Raw genomic sequence first — 25,428 nt, forward strand, 5'->3', positions numbered from 1 at the left:
CCTTTCCTTTTCCTCTTAAAAATCCTTGTGAAACAAATCCAGCGCGGGATGTGGGAGCAGCCTGGCAGTGAAGGGATGGGGAGTCCCCCAACGGCTTCGGGGAGGGAGAAACCCAAAATCCATCTTTTAAATTCCTTTTTTTTTAATTTTTTTTTTATTATTCTCTTTTTTTGTTTTAAATCTCCTTTTTGTTCTCCTTTTGCAGGGCGGTGGCGGGCAGAGGTAGAGATGTGCCAGCTCCGGCTGCGGTTCTCAGCCCCATCTCCCCCTCCCACGCCTTGGGGGTTGGGGTTTTAGTAAAAAAACACCTTTTTTTTTTTTTTTTTTTTGCTTTATTTTAATAGAAATTCTTTAAAGCCCCGGGGGCATGTCCATCCATCCTTGTGGGGAGGGGAAGGAAGCGACAACAGAACGAAACGAACTTTGGCAGTGGAGAGACGTTTGGATCTTCCTTGGTTTTGGATTTCCTTTGGAGCAGAGGTGAGTCTGGTCTGTTCTTGGCTAGCTAGCAAGGTAGTTACAGGTGAGCGTCCGTCACGCGTCGTCTGGTTTTTGGATTTTTCCTTTTTTTTTTTTTTCTTTTTTTTTTCTTTTTTACAATTTCTTACTTAAAGCCAAAGAGTCCGACGTTTTCTTTTTTATTTTCTTTATTTTTTTTTTACAAAAAAAAAAAAAAAGGTAAAAAGAAAAAAAAAATAGGAAGAGAGAGATGAAGAAAAGAAGATTCTTTCCTCCTCCAAGTGAGCCCCTCGGCAGCGCTGATGGGGGATTGGATCGGGCTGGTCTCTCCCCACAGCACTGCTTGGTGATGCTGGAGCCAAATCCCTCATCCAAAGAGCAAAAAAAAGAAAAACAAAAACAGCCAAAAAACCCAAAAAATCCCAAACCACAATCCCCCAACCGATAGAAAACCAACGGAAAAAAAGCCAAAACAAAGACTGAAGAAAGAACAGAGACCGGTATTTGCCTTAACTCCACTTAAAGCCCAGTTTGAGGATCCGTGAGGATAAGTTGTGAGAGCTAGAGAGGTCGTTTCGGAGGTCACACGAGTCAGGTAGCTGAGGAAATTGCACGGGGTGCAGTCAGTCCGTGGCTCTGGCAGCCCGAGGGTGCTCAGCGGGACGCGCTGTCCAGCGGCGCCGGCGTGGCCGGAGTGCCGGCGCGGGACGCGGCCACCGAGCCCGCCTCGCTGGGGCTGCTGGCCACGGTGGGCACCCCGTCGGGCTGGCCCGGCCCGGGGGCGGCGGGGCCCGGCAGCCCCTGCAGAGTCTGCCCGCAGACGTGGTGGTGCTTCTCCCAATCCTTGTGCTGGCAGAAGGAGCCGCAGTAGCGCGCGGTGTTGCAGCCGCTGCACGTCTCGCTCGCCTTGCGCCCGCAGTTCCAGCAGCTCTGCGGGAACAGCAACGTGGCCTCAGCTCTGGAGCGTGCACCCCAGGCTGGGCTGTGCACCCTCACCTGGGACTGGGCACTCCATCATCCCAGAGTGTGCACATCCACCCCAGACTGTGCACAGCCATCCCAGAGTGTGCACAGCCACCCCAGACTGTGCACAGCCATCCCAGAGTGTGGACCTCTGTCCTGAACCATGTACATCACCATCCTGGAGAGTACACATCCATCCCAGAGTGTGCACATCTATCCCAGTCTCTGCACATCCACCCCAGAGTGTGTATTTCCAGATTAGACCAGGCACATCCATTCTCCCCTATCCTGAACCAGGTCCCCCTAATCCCAGACCATACAACCCTACCCTGGACCATGCACAACATCCCAGAGCATGCCCATCATCCTAGACTGCATCCACATCCATGCACCCCATCATTGCCCACACCGTGCATCCCCATCTTGGTGCAGGAATTCCCCTCTCCTCCCATCCCACGGTGCATGCTCCCATTCCCACCCTCGCACGCAGATGCTGTGACATCTGTGGCATGACAAGCAGGTCCCACACACCAGTACTGCCACCGAGCTGTCCCCATGGTCCCCACCTCGCTCGAGTCCTCCTGCTGATTGATGACGGTCAGGGCATCCTCGGACGCCTGGCGCTTGGCCTCGGCCAGGGCCCGCTCCATCTTGGCGCGCTCGGTGGTGATCAGCTCGTGGGCTTTGCGCTCAGCGTCCGACACGGCCTTCTGCAGCTCGGACATGGCCTGGCGCTTCACCTCGTTCACGGCTTCTTCTGGAAGGCAGCAGCCGAGCGTGGCCATGGTGTGCCACTGCCCCAGCATCCCCCTTCCCGCTACATCACCCCAAATTGCTCTTGTAGCACAGGAATCCCCGTGAGGGGAGCTGGGGCAGAGCCCTGCTGGCTCAGCACCCTGCCGGGGGCTGTGCCCACCCCACACCCCACACTCACCAGCCTTCCTCCAGATCTCCTCGGGCATGTACCCGGAGAGCGGCCGCGGCGCGAAGTCCCGGTGAGCGTCTGCCAAGGAGAGAGGGGACGCCCTTAGGAGATGCCATCCCCTCGGAACGCCCCTGCCAGCAGCGCCAGACCCCCGGGAGAGCGGCGCGGGCACCGGGAGCGGGCGCAGCCCCCGCACGCAGCCCGCGGCCCCGGGGGTCAGTACCTAACTGAGGAGCCTCGGCGGTGGCTGAGGAGGAGTTGTGGGGGCGTGCCGAGGGGGGGCTGCCTTTCTTCATGTCCTCGGCGTCGCTGTAGCGCCGGATCCAGTGGTTGAGCTCCTCGCGATCGGCCTCCTGGCACCGCCGCAGCACCGTCAGCGACCGCCGCGTCTTCTCCACCATGTCCATGATGCAGTTCAGCAGCTGCGGGGGCAACAGCAGGCATGGGGAGGGGGCTCTGCTGCAGGCAGCCGGGGGGCTCAGTGCCCAGCGCTGGGCAGGGGGATTTGGGCTATGCCAGGCTGTGCCAGCTCCGGGGCGCTGTGCTGGCTGGGGAAGCAGAGGATGCTCAGGAGGAAACCCCCATAAGGGATTGAGGGCAGAGTGGAAGGACACACAGACACAGGATGGGACAAGGACACTACTTACGTTGTTGAGGTGCTTCCACTCCTCCGCCCACTCCCGGTCCGTGAGCCGGTGGTCGATCACCTCCTCCTGCCGCGTCCCGTGCACGGCTGCGGGGCGAGAGTAGAGCAGGGTCAGCCCCTGCAGGACCCCTCTCCCCTTGGGGGGTCCCAGCCCCGTTCCCCCCATGCCCGGGGACAGCAGGGCTCACCGGCGGGCCGCGGGCGCTCCCGGGGGTCGGGGTGCCGGTAGGTGTCCCGGTAGTGGTGTGCCATGGCCATGTCCTCCAGGCGGTAGTGCTGGGGCAGGGGGGGGCCGGCGGGGGGGTGCCCCAGCCCGTTTGGGGGGTGGCTCAGCCCGTTGCTGGGGCTGTAGCGCTGCGCTGGGCTCATGGTGCACGGCCGCTTGCTGAGGTGCTCGGGGTGCAGGGGGTCTCGGTCCAAACCGTTCTCTTTGGTCCTGGCCGGAGGAGAGGAGGTTGGTCCCCACTGGGCCCCCCGGAACAACCTCCCCTTTTCAGGGGTGTGCCCCTGAAGAACCCCGCACGCCCCTCCCCAGGCTGGCACCTGTCTGGCGTCCTCCTCTTGCCGCTCTCGCCCACCTCCAGGAGCAGCTCGGAGGAGTCGATGGGAGAGGAGGCATTGGCGTCCAGCAGCAGCTGCTCGTGCTGGGCCAGGTACTGGGCCGGTGTCTGCTTGGCCATGCGGGCGCAGTGCAGCAGCTCCCGCTGCAGCAGAGGCAGGTTGGCCTGAAGAGGGGGGGATGACAGTCCAGTCCATGACCCTGCAGCCCCCCCAGAGCAGCCTGGCTGTGCCCCCAGCTCGCCACAGGCAGGGCGTGAGAGGGGGTGCCTTCCCTTTGGGGTCCTGCTCCCTTTCCCCAGGGATGCCAGCAGTGTGCCCAGGGGCCAGGTGGGCTTTTGGGGGACGTGTGTGGCAGCCCACAGGGCTCAGACACAGCTTCAACAGAGCCCTCCTCCATCCTGGCAGGGGCTGCAGAGCATCATCCTTGGGCCAGATCAGCCACCTTGGCCACCCTGTCCCCATGACTGCTCCGGGGGGACTGCACCTGTGGGACCCCCAGCCCCTGTGGCACCCACAGCTGTAAGGATCAGCTGTGAACTCCCCTCTCACCCACCCACCGTGTCCCCCCACGGTGCTGCAGCCCCAGGAGCAGCAGAATTAAGCAGCAGAACCCCCTTTTGCCCAGCACTCTGGCTGCCAGCCCTGGATTTTGCCTTAGGCAGCTGAGCCGCAGCCAAATCCCATCTGTGGGACACGTTAGCGCCACAGCCTGAGCTGCAGTTGCGGTGAGCAGGGCCAGACCCTCCCTCCCCTTCCCTTGCCTGGCCGGGGGGGAGCAATCCCACAAAAACAGCAAGTCCCCAGTCTGGGAAGCACGCCGAGCCCGGCTGGTTGCAGTTAGGATAATGAGAAACATCTGGGCCGGGTGGTGGGAACAGCTGGGAGCGGGGTGCCAGGGCGGCCGCTGCGCTCTTGGCACGGGGACAGCGGGGATGGATCCCAGCCTGCCTGGAGCCACAGGGCCACCAGTGCCTGCCAGGGCCTGCCAGTTCACCTTCCCCTGCTCCCACGGAGCCCAAAATCCCTGCAAACTGACAGGAGGGGAGGGGGCTCTGCTGTCCCCCTCCAGCTCAGCCTGGAGCAAACCACACCAGCAGATTCCTGTGATGAGCACAGACCTCCACTCATGGACCCCTGCTCTGGGGGGGCTGGGAAGCAGAGGTGGAAAAGGAGCTATTTTTGCACTTTTTAAATTATTCCTTTGCTAGCAATGGACAGGGGACAGCGGGCTCAAGCATCTGCTGGCAGTGCCCATGCTGCCAGGCATGCCAGCACCAGGCAAATCCCTCTGGAGCAGGGTGACACTGCAGAGTCAGCACAAAATTAAAAGGCAAATAAAAAAAAGGGGGATTTTTTAATGAATTTGCACTTGCAAGTGGCAACCAGCTGGGCTGACCCCTTGCTTTATTGCAACCAGCCCTGGCCCTGCATGACTCCACACGTGTGAGGGCACCCCCAAAGGCACCCCCAAATGCCCTGTGCTGAAATGCTGCCATGAATCCCGCCCTGCCCAGGCTGGAGACCCACCTTGAGGAAGGGGATGACGAAGGGTCGCAGCGGGAAGTTGGTGGCCTCCTGGAGCTTGGCGTGAAACTCCTCGATGGTGAGGGTGGAGTTCTGTGGGGACAGCCTGGGCTCAGCACCCCTGGCACAGCACCCCGCACCCCTGGGCCACATCTGGCTGTTCCTCCCCCATTCCTGCTCCTCTGCCAGGCTCACAGGGAAACCACACTCAAGGGAAAACCATGCTCAAGGCTTCACTGGCCATGCCAGCAGCCAGGACCAACCCTACGCTGGCTGTGCAAATCCCAGGAGACGATGGGAAAACAACCCCCTTTCCTCCAGGATTTAGATCAATCTAGGCCACTCTTTCCCTTTTAGCTGCATCTCCATCCCCAAAAGAAAACCCAGGATCCCCAGACGTGGGGTCCCTGTGGCTGAGCCCAGGACGTACCACGAGCCCCAGGACGAGGGTGCGCACCCGCTCCCCGATCTCGGGGGAGATGTCGTTCCCAAACTGCTGCAGGGTGGTGAGGAAGCGCTTCAGCTTGGAGAGCTGGCGGGCACCACAGGCTGGAGGGAGCTGGTGGGTGGACAGGGAGGCGCTGGAGGAGGTGGCTGGCCCGTTGCTGAACCCGTTGGGGGTGGACGGAGCCCCATTGATGGCGGTTGGCGAGTGGCTGCTCCCGTTCATCACTGGGGAGACAGGGAATGGGGGGTCAGAGCAGGTGGCTGTGCCATGGCACCGTGGGGATAAGGCTGGGATGGTAGAAACAGAGTGTCCTGCTGGGTAATGTGGGGCTGGCACCCCCTGGGAGGGATTCAGGATGCTGGTGAATCCCTGGGGCTGCATCCTGGACTGGTGGGAGGGGAAGGAGGGGATGCAGAGCATCCCCCAGCATGGCGAGGGCCTGATCCAGCTCCTCAACAGCCGAGGCAGCCAAGGGAAGGAGCTCCATCCTGCCCCTGGGGGAGCTGCTCAGCATTCCCAGAGAGAACCCGTGAGCCATTGCCCATGGAGCCCAGCCTGGCTTGCAGAACACCACTGCCACCTCTGTCCCCACTGCCCGCTCAGCAAGGACAGGAGCTGCCTGCACACGGCACACCGGCAGACCCGGGGGGATATTCTGGGGTACCAACCACCAGAGTGGCAGACCCTGCTCTCCTGCACCAGCCCCAAGTAAGCACAGGGACTTTTCCTGGCTAGCACAGGTGACAACAGATGTCACCCCTGACCTGAGGGCGCGGATCACAGCACACGGCACCCATGTCCTGATGGCACAGGTGACAACACGCGTCACACGTGTCCTGATGGTGCAGGTGACAACACACAGCAAACACATCCCAACGTCATGGGTGACAACACATGTCACACAGGTCCCAACATCGTGGGTGACAACACACATTGCCCATGTCCTGACAGTGCAGGTGACAACACGTGTCACCCGTGTCCCGACGTCGTGGGTGACAACAGGCATCACCCATGTCCCAGTGGCACGGGTGACAAGACATATCACCCACATCCCAATGGCAGGGGTGACAAGATGTGTCACCCATGTCCCGATGCCACAGGTGACAGCACGTGTCACCCATGTCCCGATGGTGCGACACCCCCGTACCCCAGCACGCACGCGCCTGTCCCCGCTGGGACCCCCCGCTCTGACCTGGGGGTGCCTGGGGGTGCTGCCCTGCCCTGCCCTGCCAGCCCTGCCTGCTCGGGGGGTCCCACTCCGCTCGCTCTCCGGCCAGGCAGCGCCCGCTGAAGAGGTGCCAAAAATAACCGGGCAGCCAGCAGGGCTTTATTCCCGCGACAGGTGCGTGCCCAAGTTGGACAGCACGGCACAGCACACGTGTTCCCGGGCCGGGCTGGGGCTGGGGCTCCCATCCCCGTGACCCGGCGGGGCAGGGCCGGGGGCTGTGCTCGGGTCTCTCATGAGAGCAGGTGTTTCATTTTACTTACAAAGACAGACCATCGACCATTTCAAGCAACCATGAAAACGGCCGCGAGGCAGAAACGTCGGAGGGCCAGCGTCTCGATCTGCAAGCAAAATAAAACACGCTATGATGAGAGAGCAGAGGGGGCAGCTCTCGGCCCGGGGCCCTGCACGGGATGCTCCTCACCATGGGCAAAGCCACCAGACCCACCAGGGAGCCGGGTGCCTGCGTCCCACTGCAGCCACAGGGAGGGTTCAGGGGATGGATGCTCAGCTGCCTGATAAAGTCCTGACAGTTTAGGGACCAAATGAGGTCCCCCAAGGCCAAGAATAACTGAAATATCATGGTGTCCGTGCCAAGCTGCTCCATGCCCCCAGCCCCGTGTCTCAAACCCTGCTCCAAGCTGAGCTGGGATGGAGAGGCCGCCGGCACCCCTGGCCCTGCATATTGAATCCTGCTCTGTGCTGAGCCATGGCAGGCAAAGAGGCTGCCTGCACCCCCAGCCCCGTGTCCTGAGCCCCTCTCTGTGCTGAGCCGTGGTGCAGAGGCCATTTGCAGCCCTGGTCCCTCATCCCAGAGCCAGCCATACCTGGGCTGCCACATCAGCACCGGGCTGGGATTGACACCCAAACCAACCAAGCACGGCCAAGCACAAACTGATTTCTAGAGTCCAGAAGCACTGCTGGGGGGCTACAGGTGTCAGGGGATGGATCTTGGGGGTTGTTTGGGGTTTTTTTCTTCCCCACCGGGTTTTTTCTGAGCAAGAAACAGCTACAAGCAAAACCTTGCACACGTGTGTGTCCAGGAACTCTCAGCAGAACTGAAGCAGCCACTGGCGGTGGCCACTGGCACTCCTGCCAGGGCCCAGCCTTGTCCCCTGCCTGTCTGGATCCTGCACTGCCTGTGCCTTGTCCCTCCATGTGCCAGGACGTGACACCAGCACAGTGACAGATCCCTGGTGCAAACCCTGTGGGTGTGCAATGAGCCCACGTGCCTCTGGTGTCACCACCACACTGGGTGGCTGTCCCCAGCCCAACTACAGAGACTGAAACTCCCACCTGGCATCCCCTGATGCCACCATGCCATAGCCTGGGCAGGACAAGGAGCTCCCAGCCACTGTGGCTGGCCACGACACCGCCCTGCCACCACTGGGTGCCACACGCAGAGGGACAGATGTGTCCCCACATGCACGGGACCCACCACGGGGCCATCTCCGATCCACAGCAACTCCCACCACCCCCACCACCCTCCAACCACGCGCTGCCCTGTGCCAGCACTTGGTGAGTGGCTGGCAGGATGCCCCTGTCCCCTCACAGGAACATTCCCCAGCCATGGCTTGGCAATATGCACCTGAGGCCAGGCGCTGTCACCCGTGTCACCGCCAGCACCGCGCTCCGAGCCCCGGGTGCCACGCGTCAGGAGGAGCTGGGGGCAGCCCGGGGCTGGCAGCCCGTGCCCAGGGTACTCACTGGTGCTGGGAGTGAAGGAGGGGTGGCGTGAGGCTCCCTGGGCGGCGGGCGGGGGCATGCTGGGTGGTGAGGAGCGCGCCTGCGTCTTCACGTCGGCCGGCGAGTCGGGCATGGCTGCGGTCTCCGCGTTATCTGCGGGAAGAGGGCACGGGGAGGTGAGCAGGGTGTGCCAGGCAGGGCTGGGATTCCCTGGCAAACAGAGGTCAGGGGCACAGGGGACACTTGGGGACATCAGGCTGGCTTGGGCACCGCTGGTGCCGCTGTAGAAGTCGGGTAACGGGGACGGTGCCCGGTGTCCCGTGTGCCACAGGGCGGTGGGGAGGGTATGGAGCTGCTGCTCATCTGCACAGTGCCCTGTGTGGGGACACAGCGCTGGCACCACTCTGCCCCTGCAGTGCCAAGCCTGCCCCAGCCTGTGTCACATCACTGCTGTCACAGCACAGCACCGTCCTGACACATCCTGGGAATTCCTGCCGCCTGCTGACCCCTCACCATCCCTGGCAGCATCACCCAGGGCTGGCACAGCCCCTGGCAGAGACTGTGGGGTCATTACAACCACTCTTTAGTGGCAATGACAGCAGCAGTGACTGTCCTGCCCACACCTGAGTGGCCCTGCAAGGGCAGGTCCTGCAATCCAGGGACCCTGGAGCTCCATCACCATCACCATCATCACCACCATCACCATCATCACCACCACCATCACCCCAGTGGGCATGGCCGCCTCCCTCCCAGCCCCAAATACCTCCCAGCAGTGCATTCCCTGCCAAGGGGGGAGTGTGCCAGCACCATCCCCTGCAGACACAGCCCTGGGGCAGGCTCTGGGCCCCCTGGCTGCCACGCTGGCCCTGACAGGTGGCCACAAGTGCTGACAGCTGTGGGGATCTGTCACCGTCACCGTGCCCGCGCCGCCGCCAGCTCTGGCCAAAGATGGAAGAGGCCACCACGGCCACCCCCGGCCATGGGGACCCCCTGTGCCTGGCTGATAATCACTAATCCAATATTCATCCTAAATCCAGGGCAACTGTGGGGACGTGAATTGAACCTGGCCACAGCACTTTGGCTGGGCTAAGTAAAGCAGGGCCTGATCCCCGCCGAGATGCCATGGGGGTTGTGCTGCAGGCAGTGGCACACAGAGCACCAGGAGATGGTGGCAGGAGCCAAAATCTCAGCTGGTCACCCACAGAATCCTTCTGGAAGGCTCGAGCGTCATGGCTATCCCTCTCTGTCCACAGCAGACTAGAATGCTGCAGTTCCCTATTCCTTGCTCCCTCCTCCCTGCCCAGCCACAGGAGAAACCCCAAGACCTTGCAGCTTCCCTCTCCCCAAAACCTCAGCTTCCTTACAGGGCCTGCCAGAAGAAATGATTTGTTTAGAAAAACTTTTATTTTCCTTTTTGTGAAATGTCCATCTCTGGGCAAAACTCCTCCAGCCTTCCAGGCTTCCCCTGTCACTCAGCAGAGCAGGATCCAGCTCTGACAGCAGAGGATGAGCCCTGAGTGTGCACAGGGGTCACAGCTGCAGCACCTGGATCCCACACGATCCTTGCCTGCATCCCTGGCACCATCCCTGTCCCTGTCACACCCCTGGCAGCATCCTGGCCTGCATCCCTGGCCTGGTCCCTGCCTGCATCCCCATCCCAGCCCCGGTCCCCCTCGCTGCCCTGACTCCCTGCACATCCCCACACCAAGGAGAAAACATGGACTCATTCATCCTGGCACTGACATGGCTTTTTCACAGCTTCCCATCAGCAGGAAAGTTTCCACCAAGCTGAGCAAGCACTCAGGGAAATGGGGCCTGGTTCTGGTTTTTCTTGTGTTTTCTTTTTTGCCTAAATTTTCCCTGAGGTGTTTGCAACCCAAACACAGCCAGGCAGGCACAAGAATGGTCTCAAATCCAATGGGATACAGAGCTTGGAATGCCCAGAGGAGCCAACCACAGCTGTGCCAGCAACCCAGGTCCTCTGCAGGATGGGATGAGCTCCAGGGGAGCAAAGGAGGTTCTGGGGAGCAAAGTGCAGCCTCCCCTCAGCACCTTCAACCAGCGATTCCCCAGCACAGCTCCAACTCCACCTCCACCTCTACCTCCACTGGAATGATTTTTCCCTCTATTTTTTTCTCTCTTTGGGGTAATTTGTCCCAGCCGCTCGGGGCCGTGTCTGTTTTCCTCCATCTGGTTTCCATTAGGTCTGTGCAGCCCAGATGAATAAGTAATAATATAAAAATAAAAGGATTAGTATTTTCTGCTGGGCCTGCGGGAGCGGCCACTCCCCACCCAGCCCCCGGGGCGGCAGATGCGGGACCCCCACACCCCCCGTGTGACCCCGAGCCCCCCATTTGTCACACGGCAGGGAGGGTTCAACCCCCGGGGCAGGGTCCCTGCCGGGTGACACTGTCACACATTCCAATGGGCACACGGCATCCGGAGGAGCAGGAGCAGCGCCCGAGGGACGGGGCTGGCAGCCATCCCATCCCATCCCATCCCATCCCATCCCATCCCATCCCATCCCATCCCAGGCCAGCCTGTGCTGTTTCCCACAGCCCCAGGGAGCCCATCCAGCCACCACGAGCCTTGTTCTGCCTCTTCCCGGGCAACAAGTGGGATGTGCCAGCTCCAGGGTGAGAGCAGAGCGCCCGGGCCGGCTGCCCTGCCCTCCTTTCCCCAGGGATGGGGCTGGGGCAGGCACGGAGCTGCTCTGGATGTGGCCGCTGGAAAGCCCCGGCTCCCTGCAGGCAAAGCGGCCCGGGCGAGGAAGGGGTTAAAGGGAATTCAGCGCCCAGCATCCTTCATGCTCACCAAATGGCCACAAATGCAATCCAGATGCTGGAGGCGACGTCTCCCCAAGCCAGGCTGCCTGCGAAACAAAGGCAGGGAAGCATTCCTGCTCCTCAGCTGCCGTAGCCAGCGCGGCCAAGAACAACTCCCCGATAAGATGGCAGGGCAGGAGCTGTCCCAGCTGGAGCAGGTTTGGAATTGGAAGCGTGCAGTGCCTGAGGCCGGGCAGCAGCGCCAGCCACGTGCACCAGCCCGGCAGAGCTGCTGGGACCTCACGGCGCCATCAGCTCCCTCCTGCCCTGCACCCATCCTGACCTCTGGGATCTGTTCCCTCCTGCCCTGCACCCATCCTGATCTCCTCCCTATGGCCACAGTGACACAGGTGACACAGGTGACACAGGCAGCTTGGAGTTCATCCCCAGTTGCACTTGGAGCAGTACAAGGCAGGAGTGCAGCTGTGGGATGGGTTTAGATTGGAGATTGGGAAGGAATCCTACCCTGGGAGGCTGGGGAGGCCCTGCATCCCTGGCAGTGCCCAAGGCCAGGCTGGACAGGGCTTGGAGCACCCTGGGATGGTGGAAGGTGTCCCTGCCATGGCAGGGCAATGAAGTGAGCTTTAAGGCCCCTCTCAATCCAAACCATTCCATGAGATGCTGCAGGGATGCTGCCCACCCATCACTGGGGTGTTCCAGGTGCTCATTTTGGGGAGCCAGCCCAGCAGGGAGCAATCTACATCCAGCACTCACCAGCACAAATGAAGCCCTTCAAAAGGAAATCCAATTAATCAAACTCTGCACAATCTGTAAAGGAACCCAGATCCAGGCAGCTCCAGTCCTGGGAAGCCCCTGCAGGTCACCCCCAGGGGCATCCTGAGACAGCTCCTGTGCCCCTGGCCCAGCTGGGACATCTCCCAGCAGCACAGTCCCAGGGTAAAGCACATTTCCCCAGCTCAGGTACACCCCAATTTCCTAGGATAAAGCACATTTCCCCAGCTCATGTACACCCCAATTTCCTAGGATAAAGCACATTTCCCCAGCTCAGGTACACCCCAATTTCCCAGGGTAAAGCACATTTCCCCAGCTCAGGTACACCCCAATTTCCCAGGGTAAAGCACATTTCCCCAGCTCAGGTACACCCCAATTTCCCAGGGTAAAGCACATTTCCCCAGCTCAGGTAAACCCCAATTTCCCAGGGTAAAGCACATTTCCCCAGCTCAGGTACACCCCAATTTCCCAGGGTAAAGCACATTTCCCCAGCTCAGGTACACCCCAATTTCCCAGGGTAAAGCACATTTCCCCAGCTCAGGTACACCCCAACTGGCTTTGCTTTCCGAGCACCCACATCCTGCAGTGCCAGCCCTGCTGGCAGATGCCCCACGGGCACCAACTCCCAGCAGGTCCCAAGCCCTGCAGTGTGGCAGTGACAGCACAGCTCCACACGGGACAGCAGCACCCACAGCCAGGCTCTCCGCTCACCCCAAGCCCCCAAATCCCAGTTTTTAATCCAAAACCACCCAGCCAGGGACCCAACAACAAAAAAGCCAAAAGAAAAAAAAAGGAAAAAAAAAAAAAAAAAGGTGCCCTCTCTGTTTTACAAGCCTTCATTTGCTATTGTTTATGTAAACAGGTAAATTGTTTCGTATCTCAATTAAAAACATCTGCCACATAAATGAATACCAATTAACTCATCCTGTTTTTAATTACTCTGTTAATTACACACAGGCAGCAAAAAGGATGGCAGGGGAATAGGGAAAGCATGCTTACACCCCCCCTTCCCACCTTGCTCTTGGCAAGGATCCGAAATGTGCCCAGATGATGATGGATTAAGGTGAAAACCGTGGCTCCCGGCCAGCTCCGGCGTGGCGGCTCCTCCCGGGGCTCCTCGCACGGGGATTTCCCGGGACCCTCCGGAGAGGTTTTGGAAACCCCAAGCCCCACGGGATGCCCCAAAGTCGAGGTGGCCCAGCCCTGCTGGCACTCCCGGTGCCAGCCCCGTGCTCCTTCTCCAAACGTGCCCGCAGAACTTTGGGATGGCGAGAGGAACGAGGAGGCAGCGTCCCCATGGACCGAGCGCATCCTTGTGCCCTCCTGGCACACGGGGGTGGCACGGGGTGGGTGCCATCCCTGGCGAGGGACCCCGGGCGCCGCCGGCCCCCCCGGCTGCGGGAAGCTTTCCAAGCGAGCAGATGGGGCAGGGAGCGGCGGCAGGAGGAGGAGGAGAGCAGAAAAGGCTATTTTCTCACGCTACATATTTTACAAGTCGAACATTTTGTGCATTTCAGCCCTGCCTGTAAAAGCATCTCGGCCTCAGCCCCGGGACTCGGCGGCGGAGCCTGTGAGTCAACAGCGGCTGGCGACGACGTGGCTGCTGGCGGGGGGACGGGCGGGAGGAGGGGTCCCCCACACACACAGGGGCAGTTCGGGGGGTCCCCCTGACCTGTCGGCCAGCAGCACCCAGCCAGAGCACAGTATCTGCCGCAGCGCGGTGCCTGCTGCCATCATGGGATTGATCCCACCGGGGCGGCACAGGGATGTGGGCGCGCACACCCACCCACCCTGCTGCTCCCCAGCTGCCTTACACTCCTGGAAATTAAATATCCTGGCTAAACACCAGGAGTAAACAGTGCCGCGGGCAGCCCGAACACCTGGAGAGGAGCAGGGCTGGGGCTGACCCTGCCGGAGCCGCCCCCACCCAGGAAACACCCACGCCTGGGCTGCACCATCCCCCGGAGCACTGCCAGGGGAGCGCCCCCAAACCGGCCCCGCGCCCCAAAACGGGCCCCGTGCCCCAAACCGGCCCCGCGCCCCCAAACCGGCCCCACACCCCGAGCGGGGATTTGTGCAGCCCTGTGCGGGGGATGCTCGTGCCCCAAGGCGGCCCCGATGGCCGGAGCAGCGACAAGCGGCGCACGCAGGGGGCTCGGGGCATCCTGGAGGCAGAGAGCGGCTGGAGAAGGAAAAGCTCCCCCTGCACCCGCGGCTCCGGTCCCGGCAGCGTGGGAACACCGAGGCAGAGCCGCTCCCCGAGCCGGTACCGGCTCCGGGGGGGTGCCGGATCCGGCCGCGCTCTCCCACAGCCTCGGGCTGCTGCCTCACCGACTCTTTGTCTATTTTTGAACCACGGGCTTCCATTTCGAGGCGGTTTTGCCCGTGTGAAATTGAATCAAAGAAGACGGGGGAAAAAAAAAATATTAATGAGGATTTTGCAAAATAAACAGGAAATCTCTTGGATGTTTTCTGGAACCATCGGTCAGCATCTTCCGAAGGAAAGCTGGGGGTTTGTCAAGGTGGGGTTCCCCCTGGGGAGCCTGAGCACAGTGGGAGGGAGGGCAGAAAACAGCTTCAGGAAATCTAAAAATAGCCCCAAGCCGGGCAATGGCACTAAGGCCGGGGAGTGCCCTCTGTGCCACCAGCCTGTTCTTGCCCCTGGCAGACAAGGATTGACCCCAGCTCGGGGACTCCCCATCCTGCTGGGCAGCTAAACCCATGTCCCACGTGAGATCCAGCTTGGGGAGCACAGGGCAGGCTGCAGCCCCCGACCTGCAGCACCCACAGCATCCCCGGCCCCAGCAGCAGCGATTAAGCCCAGCTTAACCCCTGGGCTGTCCCTGGTCCCTCCCAGCCCCGTTCACAGCACCCGGCCCTGCTCTGCCCCGAGCCTTGTGCTCACCGTGACCCTGCTGGTCTGCCCGGGGGCTGCAGAGGGTCAGTGCTGGTGTGGGGGCATCTGTGTGTCCCCCAGGAGGGACCCAGCTCTGCCCCACTGCCAGCACTCCCTGGCAGCCCTGCACTTCCTGCTTGACTCGCTTCCAGCCCACTGACTCCGGCTAAGAGGTAAAATAACAGAAATTGGTGGGGTGCCTCCCTCCCCGGGGGTCCCACAGCACACAGACACCTTCCCGAGGTGGCTGCAGGATAGGGCACCGTGCACAGCCACGGGCAGAGCCGAAGTGCCCGCAGACCTCGGCAGGGACTGATGGCAGTGAGCAGAGCCAGACCCCGTTCCCTGCTGGACACCGCAGGAGCCTCAGCGCCTGATCCTGCCGGGGTTTCCAGGCATGCAAACATCCCTGGCTCCAAAGCAGAATTCCAGGAACATCAGCACAGACCTGCCAGCCCCAGGTACCCCGTGGGACCTGCCAGAGCCCCCTCCTGCCTGCTCAGCCCAGCCCTGAAGGGGGGCTGAGCACCAGAATATTTTTCCGTCCTGCAGCCTGGAAGTTCCCAATGAAAGAGGCAAATCCTGCACCCACATGAGGCCTCCCCACTGCCCAAACCCGGCGCCCACCCCAGGGCAGCACCCAGAGCCACGGGAGAACAGCCTCTCCCCCGCCATGCCCTGGCTTTTCCCCCTACAAACCAACATCTGCACTCAGGTTTGCCAAACAAAACACACCCAACATCTGCCTGCTCCCGGGTAAAGCCTTACCTGCCAGCACGGGAGGCAGCCGGCAGGGAAAACCCCCCTGGCACAGCCAAGTTCACCTCCACTCGCCTCCCCAAGCACGGAATCTCTCCCTGTGTGGAGAGGAGTCCTGCCTCACAAACCTCCGAGGATCCAAGAGCCCGCCCCAGGCGGCAGCTCCGCTCCATGGGGCTCCTCACCCGAGCACCGTGGCTGTCAGCATCCTCCCCGGCGGCTGCTCCGTGTCTGCCGCGGGGTTTCGGGCTGGCTCCCCCGTTCCTCCATGCCCTGCACCGCGGCAGAGCTCACCCACCGCGGCGCCGAGCGGACGGGCGCTTGCAGAGTGTCTTCAAGTCGCTCGACAAAGGAGCGGGGAATTAATATTCCTTTTAATTAAAGGCAGAAAAATCTCTTTGTTCCTGAACAGAGAGAAAACAACAGAGGGAAGAGCTCAAAAGCTCTCCTAAGCTGGAGACGAGACCATCGCTTGGAATCAAAGACACTGTCAACGCACACGTGACCTCGAATTAAAAAAACAAAATGAAACGCAGCAGCGGCAGCGGCTCCTCTCCGACAGCGAAGGAAAGTTGCAAAGTTTTTCTTGGCTAATAGAGGGAAAAAAAAAGAATTCCAAGAAAAGGTGTGTTTAACTAGAGGAACGCTCTGCGGTATCCCAAGGCACCATCCAGCGGCGAGGGGATGACGGGAAGAGCTGCTTGTGCTCCGGCTCGGTGTCGCGCAGGGGAAGCGCGGGGCCAGGCTCGCTCCATCGCTCCGCCGGCAGCATTCCCTTGGCACAGCCGGGCTGCCCAGCTCAGCGCGATTCCAAAGGGAAAGCAAGAGCGGGCGGTGATGAACGGCAGCGCTGGAGACTCCCGAGCCAGCCTTCCTTCCCAAATCCGCATCCAAACAAACAAACATCCCCCGGCACACGCCGGGACTCTGCGAGCGTTCCCAGCACAGCCCCGCGTCCCCAGCACGGAGCCGTGTCCTCGCACCAAAACACACAACGGAGGGGCTGGAACTTGCCGGAGCAGCCCCGGGATTCCTCCCGCAAACTCTCCCGAGTGGGGCAGCTCCTCCTCGCCCGCAGCACGGCTCCGGCTCCCCGCCCACAGCAGCCGGAGAAGGATGCGGGGATGACAAAGAGTTGGATTGCAGGGTACGAGTCGGGAGCCACAACCGGGGGGGTCCGCTGGGGGTGGGCACAAACTCGCGTGGGTTCCCGGGGACGCTGTGCCGCCCCACGCCGCCCCGGCGCTCGGGGGGACATGGAGGGGAGAGCAGGAATTGCCCCGGCAGCGCAGGGACGAGGGGTCCGCGCCCCGCCGCCCCCGCGGCAGCGCCGTGCGAGGGAGCGGGGCCGGCGGGCACGGTGATCCCGCTCCGGGGCTGCCTCGGCCGCGGAGCCGCTCCGAGCGCTCGTCCCGGCCGTGCCCTCGCTGGCCCTGCCCGTGCGCTGGCTCGGGCGCACGGAGCATCCCCGTGCCCTGCGCACCGGCAGCTTCCCCGACACCGGGAGCCTCGCCCGGGTACCGAGAGCATCTCGGACTCCCGCACCACAGGAGCGGGCACCGGGAGCCTCCCCGGCTCCTTCTCGCCGGGAGCAGCCCCCGAGCATCGGGAGCATGCCCAGCCTCTTTCCACGGGAGCCTCCGATTCCCCGACGCTTGCCTCCGGATGCACCGGGAGCATCCTCCGAACACGGGTAGTACCCACAGCCCCTCTGCCCCACGAGCCTCCCCGGGCGCCGGGAGCCTCCGATTCCCCCGTGCACCGAGAGCATCCCCCGAACACAGGGACAATTCCAAGCTCCGCTTTCACGGGAGCCTCCGCGGGCACCGGCAGCGTCCCCGTCCCCGTCCCGGTGGGCGGACGGCACTTACCGTCCTGAGGTGTGGCGGAGGCGTGAGGTAAGTCCCAAGGCAGAGGCCGGCGGGGCCGGCCGGAGCGGGCAGAGCCGGCAGCGGCCCCCGGCGGCGGCGGCCCCGGTCCGCTTAAGGCCGGCGCTGGCGGAGCGCGGCCCCGCGGCGGCGGCTGCCCCCGGCACCTGCCCGCCGCCGCTCGCCGCGCCCGGGGCCGCCGCTCGCCGCCAGCTCCGGGGCTCGGGGCGCTTCCCCTCCCCCCGGAGGGGGGGCACCGGAGAAGCGGGGGAGGGCGGAGAAGCCGCGGTAAATCCGCGGGGCCGCTTCACCCCCGGCGGCGCATCCTCCCGGCGCCGCGCCGCGGCCGTGGGGCGCCCGCGGCCGCGCTCCGTGCCCGGCCGGGCCCCGCCGCGCCGCCGCTGCCGCCGCGCCGCCCGCCCGGCCCGGAGTGAGCGGGGCCCGCCCGCGCCGCTGCCTTAGAGCGGGGCCGCCGCGCCCGCCAGGGGGCGCCCCCCGCCGCCGCCGCCACTGGAGCGGGACCCCCGGGATGAGAGACCGGGAGGGGAACGGGAGGGGATGGACCAGGACAGGGAACGGGAATGGGAATGGGAATGGGCGGCATCGGGACGGGAACGGGATGGGATGGACCAGGACAGGGAACGGGAATGGGATGGATGGGGACAGGGACAAGGAATGGGCGGAATCGGGACGGGAACGGGATGGGATGGACGGGGATACGGGGCTGGGCAGCAGCGGGGATTCTGCTCGGCACCGGGGGACTGAGTGGGACACAGGGCTGCGTGACACCGGCGGTCTGCACAGGGACATGGGGCTGCCCAGGGCCTCAGGGGGTGCGTGGGACCTGGTGACACTCTGGGGACTGGAAGGCCGGGCACGGCAGTGTACGGGGCTTGGAGGCTGCAGGGATCTGGGTTTGCAAAATCGTCAGAGCTGGGGATGCTAAAGATCGGGGGTTGCAAAGCTGAGAGCGGGGGGCTGCATGGGGGGCGGGGTTACACGTTTTTGGGGAGCTGCAAGGAGCTGGGAGTTGTTTTGGGGAAGGTGGAGGGACTGCAAGGGAACGGGCCAGGACTGGTCTGGGGCCATGGAAAGAGTCAAGGGGGTGGAGCAGGGTGGGGGTGTCCGCAAGGGGCTGGGGGATGGAGCTGTGCTTGCTCAGCTTCCCTCTCCAGGGGCCCAAGGGCTGAGGTTGCACTGGAGCGGCCACAAGGGCATGGGCACAGCCCGTGGGACTCAGAGTCCCACATGCCCATCCCAGCCTGGCCTTGGAGTGCCCCCCACCCTGCTGGGCCTCGGTGGGGCTCCAAGGGCAGCTGCATGCTGGGAATGCCAGTGGGACCCTCCCCGACAGCAGGGCACATCTGGCTGCCTGGCACAGCCTTCCTGTGTGCCCCGTGCCAGCTGGGGGACTGCATTCAAATTTTCCCTCCCCAAGTCCTCCTACAACGCTGCTGCTCCCGTGCAGCGGGAACACAATCCCTGTGAATTTCCCTGCGAATTTCCCTGCGAGCCCAGCCCTGCCTCTGTGTGTAATTACTGTGCCTGGCAGCTGCTTCCCTCTGCGACTGCCCTGTGCCGGTGCATTACTCATCCTCCCCGCTTCCCGGGGATTGGGAGAGCAGCGGCTCTGCCGGGCGGAGTCACCCGGCTCGGCTCGGCCGGGGCTGGGTGGCACAGGACAGCGGCGGGGCCACTGGGCAGCCAGAGAGGCACAGACACTGTGTGGGCACTGCACGGCCCTGGCACGGCCACTGCACCAGGGCTGCATGGCCTCTGAGTGACCATTGCATGGCCAGTAAATGCCAACCACAAGGCCACTGAATGACCTTTCTATAGGTTGTAAATGATCATCACCAGGCCACTGAGTGACCATTCTATGGCCACTAAATGGCCATCACTTGGCCACTCTGGGGCCACCACAGGGTCCCCAAATGGCCACTGCATGGTCACTGCTCAGCCCAGCTCCCCCCACTGATGGGGTCACAGCAGGAGGTGCTGCAGAGCCCTGACCCAGCCCTTCCAGCCTCAGCTCCAGTTTTCCATCCCGTGCTCCCCAAGGGCTCCCAGAAGGGTCCCAGGGGGCTCCTTGGGGTCTGTGGTTCTCCAGGCCGTGCTGTCCCTGTTCCCACGGGGCACAGGAGGGAATTCCACCCCCACAGCTGCACTCCCACCTCACCACACCCAGCCTTGCGTGGCTGGCCCCGCTGGCACATGCAAATGCCAGCACCACGTGTGCTTGGGGACACAGGCACTTGGACACATGGCTCCCAGCACAGGTCGAGGCCTTGTGGACCCCCAGCACCAGGAGGGCAGCCCAAGAGTGTTCCCAGAGCTCTGGGCTGCCAGCACAGGGCTCCTTTGGGATCAGGGATGTGCCCATGGGGGTGACCACGCTCTCAGCCCAGCCACCTGTGTCACACAGCCAAGTGCAGCCCTGGAACACACCAAAACCCTCCTGTGAGTGCCCAGCTGGTGCTGTGCCACCAGCCTGGCCATGACCAAACCCATCCCCTCTGACCTGCCAGCCCCCTGCCACCCCCACGTCACAGGGACCTGCTGGGAACTGTCACCACCTCTCCTTCATTTGGGGTGCAGCTGAAGGACAACATCAAACACCCCCTGCCCTGGCACCTCGTGCCCCAGGAGCCACTCAAGCACTGTGGGGATGGGCAGGTGGCACTGTGACCCTGCAGGACAGCAGGGGGACAGAGCCACCACCCCCACAGGACAGCAGGGGGACAGAGCCACCACATCCCCCTCACCCTGCAGGACAGCAGGGGGACAGAGCCACCACGTCCCTCTCACCCTGCAGGACAGCAGTAGGACAGAGCCACCACGTCCCTCTCACCCTGCAGGACAGCAGGGGGACAGAGCCACCACCCCACGGGACAGCAGTGGGACAGAGCCACCACGTCCCCCCCCAGTGGCGTTTGGGTGGCAGGGGCTGCTGCGTTCCTATTCCACGCACGCAGCCTGTAATTTTGGTCTATTGAAGTCATAATTCACTACTGTGAAAATAAACATTTGTGTTAGCTGGCTTTATTCGGCGGGGTTCGGCTGAATGTTGATCGTTCCCCGCCGGCGCCTTCGCACGCGGCCCGGGATGCCGGGACAAAGCCGGGGCACCTTGGTCATGGCTGTGGCCACCTCCGCCCAGGCTTTGGGCGAGTTCCCACCCTCCTTTGTGCCCCATCCCTGGGATCCCGAAGGAAACGGGAAAGGAGAGCCACTTTGTACTGATCAGGGATGATGAGGAAGATAAAAGGAATTTTTAGGCAATATTTGGAGTGCAGCACCTACTCAGACCCTTCCCTACCCATCCCTGTCACTGGGTTTGCACCCTCGTGCTGTTTTGTGGATGCTCCCATCGCACCAAAGACGCTCCATCATCCGTTCGGTTCCATCACCGCCCAGGAGGAGCCTGGCCCCCCCCAGCCCCGGCTGTCCCCAGGGCTGTCCCCAGCTCTGTCCCCGCTGGGTGCGAGGGGCTGGAGCTTCCCTCGGCATTTGCATCTTCCCAGCCCCTTTATCTTCCTCCCGGTCTCTGTATTGCTGCAATTACAGACACTTTAAAACACAATGATCTGGCTGTTAGCGTGATGGATGACAGAACCTTTCTGTCTGGTTTAAATCATTGCTGAGAGTGAGCAAACTTCCCCGGCTTAACCCTTTCCTGCCCCGAACCCGCTCCCAGCCCGGGGCTGCTGCGATCTCCGTGGCCACCCATCCACCACACGCCGGGGTGCCGAGGGTGGGATGAAGGGGGAGTCTGGCATTCCTACAGAAAACATTCCCGCATCCCTCAGCCGCTGGGCTCTGTGCTGCTGGGGCTCCCCGGGTGCCTGGGGCCAGGCGATGGGACCAGCCCCGCCCGGCAGAGCCGGTGGCCCCGCTCCGCTGGGCTGCGGTGGGAAATTAACGGCTGGTGCGGAGATAAGCGCCTGCCAGAGCCCGATAGCCGCTGGATCCAGCCCAGCCCCGGGCTGGCAATCCTTCCTTACCCGGCAAATCTGGAACCGGGGCAGGACGGGGCCCCAGCGCGTTCCCACCCGTGGGAGAGGGTGGAAACTCCCGTCCCGACTCGCTGTCGGTCACGGTGTGCGATTGATGGCGCGGCGAGCCCGGGGCGGGGATGAGCCACACGCGGTGCGGTGATCCCTGCTCCCTTTGTTGTGGGGAGGTGGCATCTCCCAGTGCCGAGCATCCTGCCCCGTGCCCATGCACGGGTGTCCCAGCCCCACGAGAGGCTGTCACCATCACCCACCACCTGTGCTCGTGGGTCACATCCTCCATCGCTGCTGGGTGTGCACATGGAGAGGCTGCGTGGGGCGCTCTGGAGGGAGCCAAGGACCTGCCCCGGGGGAAGGGACACCCCAAGGCACAGCCTGGGGGCGAAGGGGAGCTCTGAGGCCTTGGCCTGGTGTGTGTCAGAGATAAGGTGCTCGCTGAGGGCAGATGAAGGCAACTGGTACCAAAAACCTCACAGGAAATGGTCACCACCGTGTGCCATCCGTATCTGCCCTGCACAGGACCCCTGCCCGCTATCGGGGCCGTGCACACGGGCAGGGGCTGGGCTCACGGTGCCACCAGGGCACCCTCAGATGCCCCCTCTTTCCACCGTGGTGGTGGGGACGCTTTTCACACCTTGTGGGTGCCCGGCCATCGGTGGTAACCCAGTGCTGTCCCCGTGCGCTCCCCCTGTCCCGCCTCTCCCGGAGCTCCCCATTGATTGCTGATTGCTATTCCTGCTGCATCCCCCCTTCACAAGCCTCAGGCATTTAAAGCAGCGCACGGTGCTGGTTTATCCCACTTGCCCCTGGCCAGGCTGGTGGCCCAGCCCTGTCCCTCCCTGTCCCTCCCCGTGCCGTGCCGGTCCTGCCCCCGCCCGCTCTCAAGGGACCGATGGTGTCTGCAGGCGAGGGCACCGAGCCGTGCCGCGCTCAGCCCTGGCGTGCCTCAGGTTTCCTGTGTCACCCCCAGCGGGTCTGTCTGTCTGTCCGTCTGGGTTTCTCAGTCTCTATCCGTTCCCTCTCGGGGAGCAGAGCATCCCTGGGTGCCTGTCTGAGTCCCTGCTGGATGTGGCACTGCCAGCGGTGCCCTACAAGCAGAGCTTGGTGACAACGTGTGGCCGAGTGCCCACGAGCTGCAGTGGTGCAGAGCCCTACGCGGCCCTGGGGATCTCCAGTCCCCGTTTGCTTGGAGCATCCCTGTAGGGACAGGGAGCTGCTGGGCTGGGAAGGGTCGGTGTGACCTTGGATGGTCCCATCGCCCTGGCTGCAAAATCTCAGTGCCCAAATCTCAGTGCCAAAATCTCAGTGCCAAAATCTCAGCGCCCAAATCCATCTCTGCACCAGCACCGAGCACCGGGAGCCAGGCTGCAGCCCCCGGCGCTCTTCCCTTGGCATTTGCCTTGCAGCAGGAGCCCTGGCGCTGGATTTTCCTGCCCGTTAATCCATCGGGGAATGCAGCAGGGAGATAAGGGGCTGCTGGGGAGCCAGCGCCCGGGGAAGACGCTCTCCTGCCCGCCGGCTATCGCCCTCCGCAGCTGCATCCGCCCGGGGACATCTGCTGGGCAGGAAGCGCCGTGCGCCAGCCTTTCCCAGGAAAGGGGCTTCGTTTGTGTCTGGCTTCCCCCCGTGACCACTCCTGGTCACCCACCCACATCGGGCTGCAAGGAGCAGCCCCAGCGGCTGCTGAAGCAGATCCAGTGGCTTTGTGGCTTTCCCACAACTTCCACATAGAAAAGAAAAAAAACGCATTAAAAGAAAAAAAAAATTAAAATCCTGTTTTCCTTGCTAACAGATTCGTTCCTGCTTCGTGGCATTCAAAGGGAAACCACCCCCTACTGCTTATCATCCCGCTCGCCCTGTGCTGCCCGCTCTGTAACATCACCAGTTTGCCTTAGAAACTGGGAGACTTTAGGGCACAGCACCGCTCCTCTGGGTGCTTCCAGGTTTTGGGGCTGCCAGAGGCCAAGTTTCCAGCTTTTCTTTGCCATGGAGAGCCTGGGGAGTGTTTTAATTGCAAAGCAGAGATGGCCACGTGCTGCCCTGACTGGAGATGCTGGTGTTTCGGGGTGCATGGAGAGCACCTCCATGGGAGCAGCACCCAGGGGCAAGTCCTGCCAGCCTCATCCTTGGCCAGCAGGAATTCATTGATAGATATTGAGCAAAACACCCTGAGATGCCTTTGGGTTCCCAACAGGTTCACATTCCCCTTCTCCTCCCCTAACCTTGGGGACCAGCTCCTTCCTGGCCCTCCCCATCCCACAGGCTGCACTGCCTGCATCGTTCCCAATAACAATGGGGATTTAATTAGCAGGCATTGCACTTCCAACGCCTCACATCCCTGCAAAAATCAATGGGAGCTGGCAGGAGGTGGTGTGAGCCTGCCATCACTCTGGCATGCAGCTTGGGTGGACATCCAGGCCCTGGGGTGCTTTCAGAACCTTCTCAGGGCCAAAATCCTCCATCCTGGGACTCTGACTGTGTGGAGGCCAGTGCTGATCTGTGCCGTGCCAGGCCATGCCTTGGGGAGCCACGGGCTCGTGCCAGGTGAGGTCTGGGATTTGTTCCGAGCTCCAGATGCGCCACAGCAGCAGAGGACGTTGCGGCTGTCTCTGGCCACCTGCATCGTTTCCAAGTTCCCAGGCTAAAAGCAGGGCTTGTTATCAAGAGCAAAAAATGTGCCACCTCTGTTGTATTTCATTTCCCTTTCCCCACCTCTTCCCTGCCCGCTGTGCATCAGAGATAACAGCGCTCGGTGCCGGAGAGGGAGAGCGGGGCCGGCAACGGCCTCACCAGCCCTATCGCTGCCTCGCCGGCCGCAAGGAAATCAGGAAGTTTGCAGAGATATTTGGCCAGCAAAACAAACATTTCTCCTGCCAAAAGCCTAACGGGCAGGCAGGGGAGCCCAGAGCAATCTGCACGGCTCCCTGGCTGCAGCCTTCCGGAGCGCCCTGCCCGCCGAGCCCCGCGCCGCATCCCTTAGCGGAGCGTGCCCCTGCTGGCATTGCCAGCTCTGGGGACAGGGACCCCAGCACGGGGGGGACCAGCACAACAGGTGCAGCACCCAGGGTGCACCCAGACCCTGCCCGTGGGCTGTCCCAGCTGTGTCCCTGACCCACGGGAGGGTGCCAGGGTGGGCAGGGGGCCGCAGCCGGAGCGCGGTGCCTGGGCAGCGGGGTGGGGAGTGAGGGGAAGCGAGGCTCAGGGCCAGCATTGTTCACACCGGTGACTCAGCCGGCTCTGCTTTCCTGCCCGTGCTGGGCACAGGCCCAGCAGGGCCCCCGAGCCCCCCAGAGCTGCCACAGCCCCTTGGCCTCGGTGCCTGGGGATGCTCCAGCACAGGGATGAGGGATGCTCCATCCCCATGGAGCCTCCACACTGCAAACCATCAGCAGCAGCACCTGGAGAGCCCGTGGGGTCAGGTGTGAGCTGCTGATCCCAGAATGAGCACAAACACCCAGCAAACACAGGGCTAAAATGCTGGAAATAAAACATCCTCGGGGCTGATTACTCGTTATGGAAAGGTTTAATCACAGAGCAGGCTCTGAATGGGTCCCCATGACAGTGAGCCCATGGTGCCTTGGCCACGGGCTTGGCCATGTCCCAGCTCCCCATTCCCACTGGTTGGTCCCCAAGGAGATGCACCGACTAGTGCCAGCCACGTGCCACCCTCAGGGTGCACCTGCCTGCCCAAGGCTTCATTTGGCACTGGGGTGACGCGCCTGTGCCACAGCACATGGCACTGCCACGGCCACCGCCACCTTCCCCCCGCCACCGCCTCTCACCTTGGCTGCTCCTGCGTGGTGCCCTGTCCGCTCTGGAGGGTCCCGAGGAGATGATGGCAGCACCCCAAGTCTGCGAGCCCCGCTGAGGCTGGTGCCACCAGCCTTGTCCCAGGTGT

The 25,428-nt window shown here is 62.5% G+C and overlaps 1 protein-coding gene across 4 annotated transcripts; it reads right to left on the bottom strand.

Moving 5' to 3' along the window:
- Positions 1 to 668: 668 nt before the first annotated feature.
- Positions 669 to 25,353, bottom strand: CBFA2T3 (CBFA2/RUNX1 partner transcriptional co-repressor 3). 4 transcript variants are annotated; one of them, XM_066557210.1, is made up of 12 exons: positions 25,313 to 25,353; positions 8,459 to 8,590; positions 7,015 to 7,092; positions 5,509 to 5,750; positions 5,082 to 5,171; positions 3,537 to 3,718; positions 3,182 to 3,429; positions 2,995 to 3,080; positions 2,571 to 2,769; positions 2,357 to 2,425; positions 1,989 to 2,179; positions 669 to 1,389 (listed from the first exon to the last, which is right to left on the bottom strand). In XM_066557210.1, the coding sequence occupies exons 2-12, from the start codon at positions 8,568 to 8,570 to the stop codon at positions 1,114 to 1,116; spliced, it is 1,773 nt and encodes a 590-aa protein (XP_066413307.1). In that variant the 5' UTR covers positions 8,571 to 8,590; positions 25,313 to 25,353; the 3' UTR covers positions 669 to 1,113. The 4 variants fall into 4 exon arrangements, with proteins under 4 accessions (XP_066413307.1, XP_066413306.1, XP_066413305.1 ...); XM_066557209.1 differs by lacking the exon at positions 25,313 to 25,353 and adding an exon at positions 17,521 to 17,614; XM_066557208.1 differs by lacking the exon at positions 25,313 to 25,353 and adding an exon at positions 15,659 to 16,115.
- Between the last annotated feature and the right edge of the window lie 75 nt (positions 25,354 to 25,428).

The sequence above is a fragment of the Molothrus aeneus genome, chromosome 11 (genome assembly GCF_037042795.1).
Source record: "Molothrus aeneus isolate 106 chromosome 11, BPBGC_Maene_1.0, whole genome shotgun sequence".
Taxonomy (NCBI): domain Eukaryota; kingdom Metazoa; phylum Chordata; class Aves; order Passeriformes; family Icteridae; genus Molothrus; species Molothrus aeneus.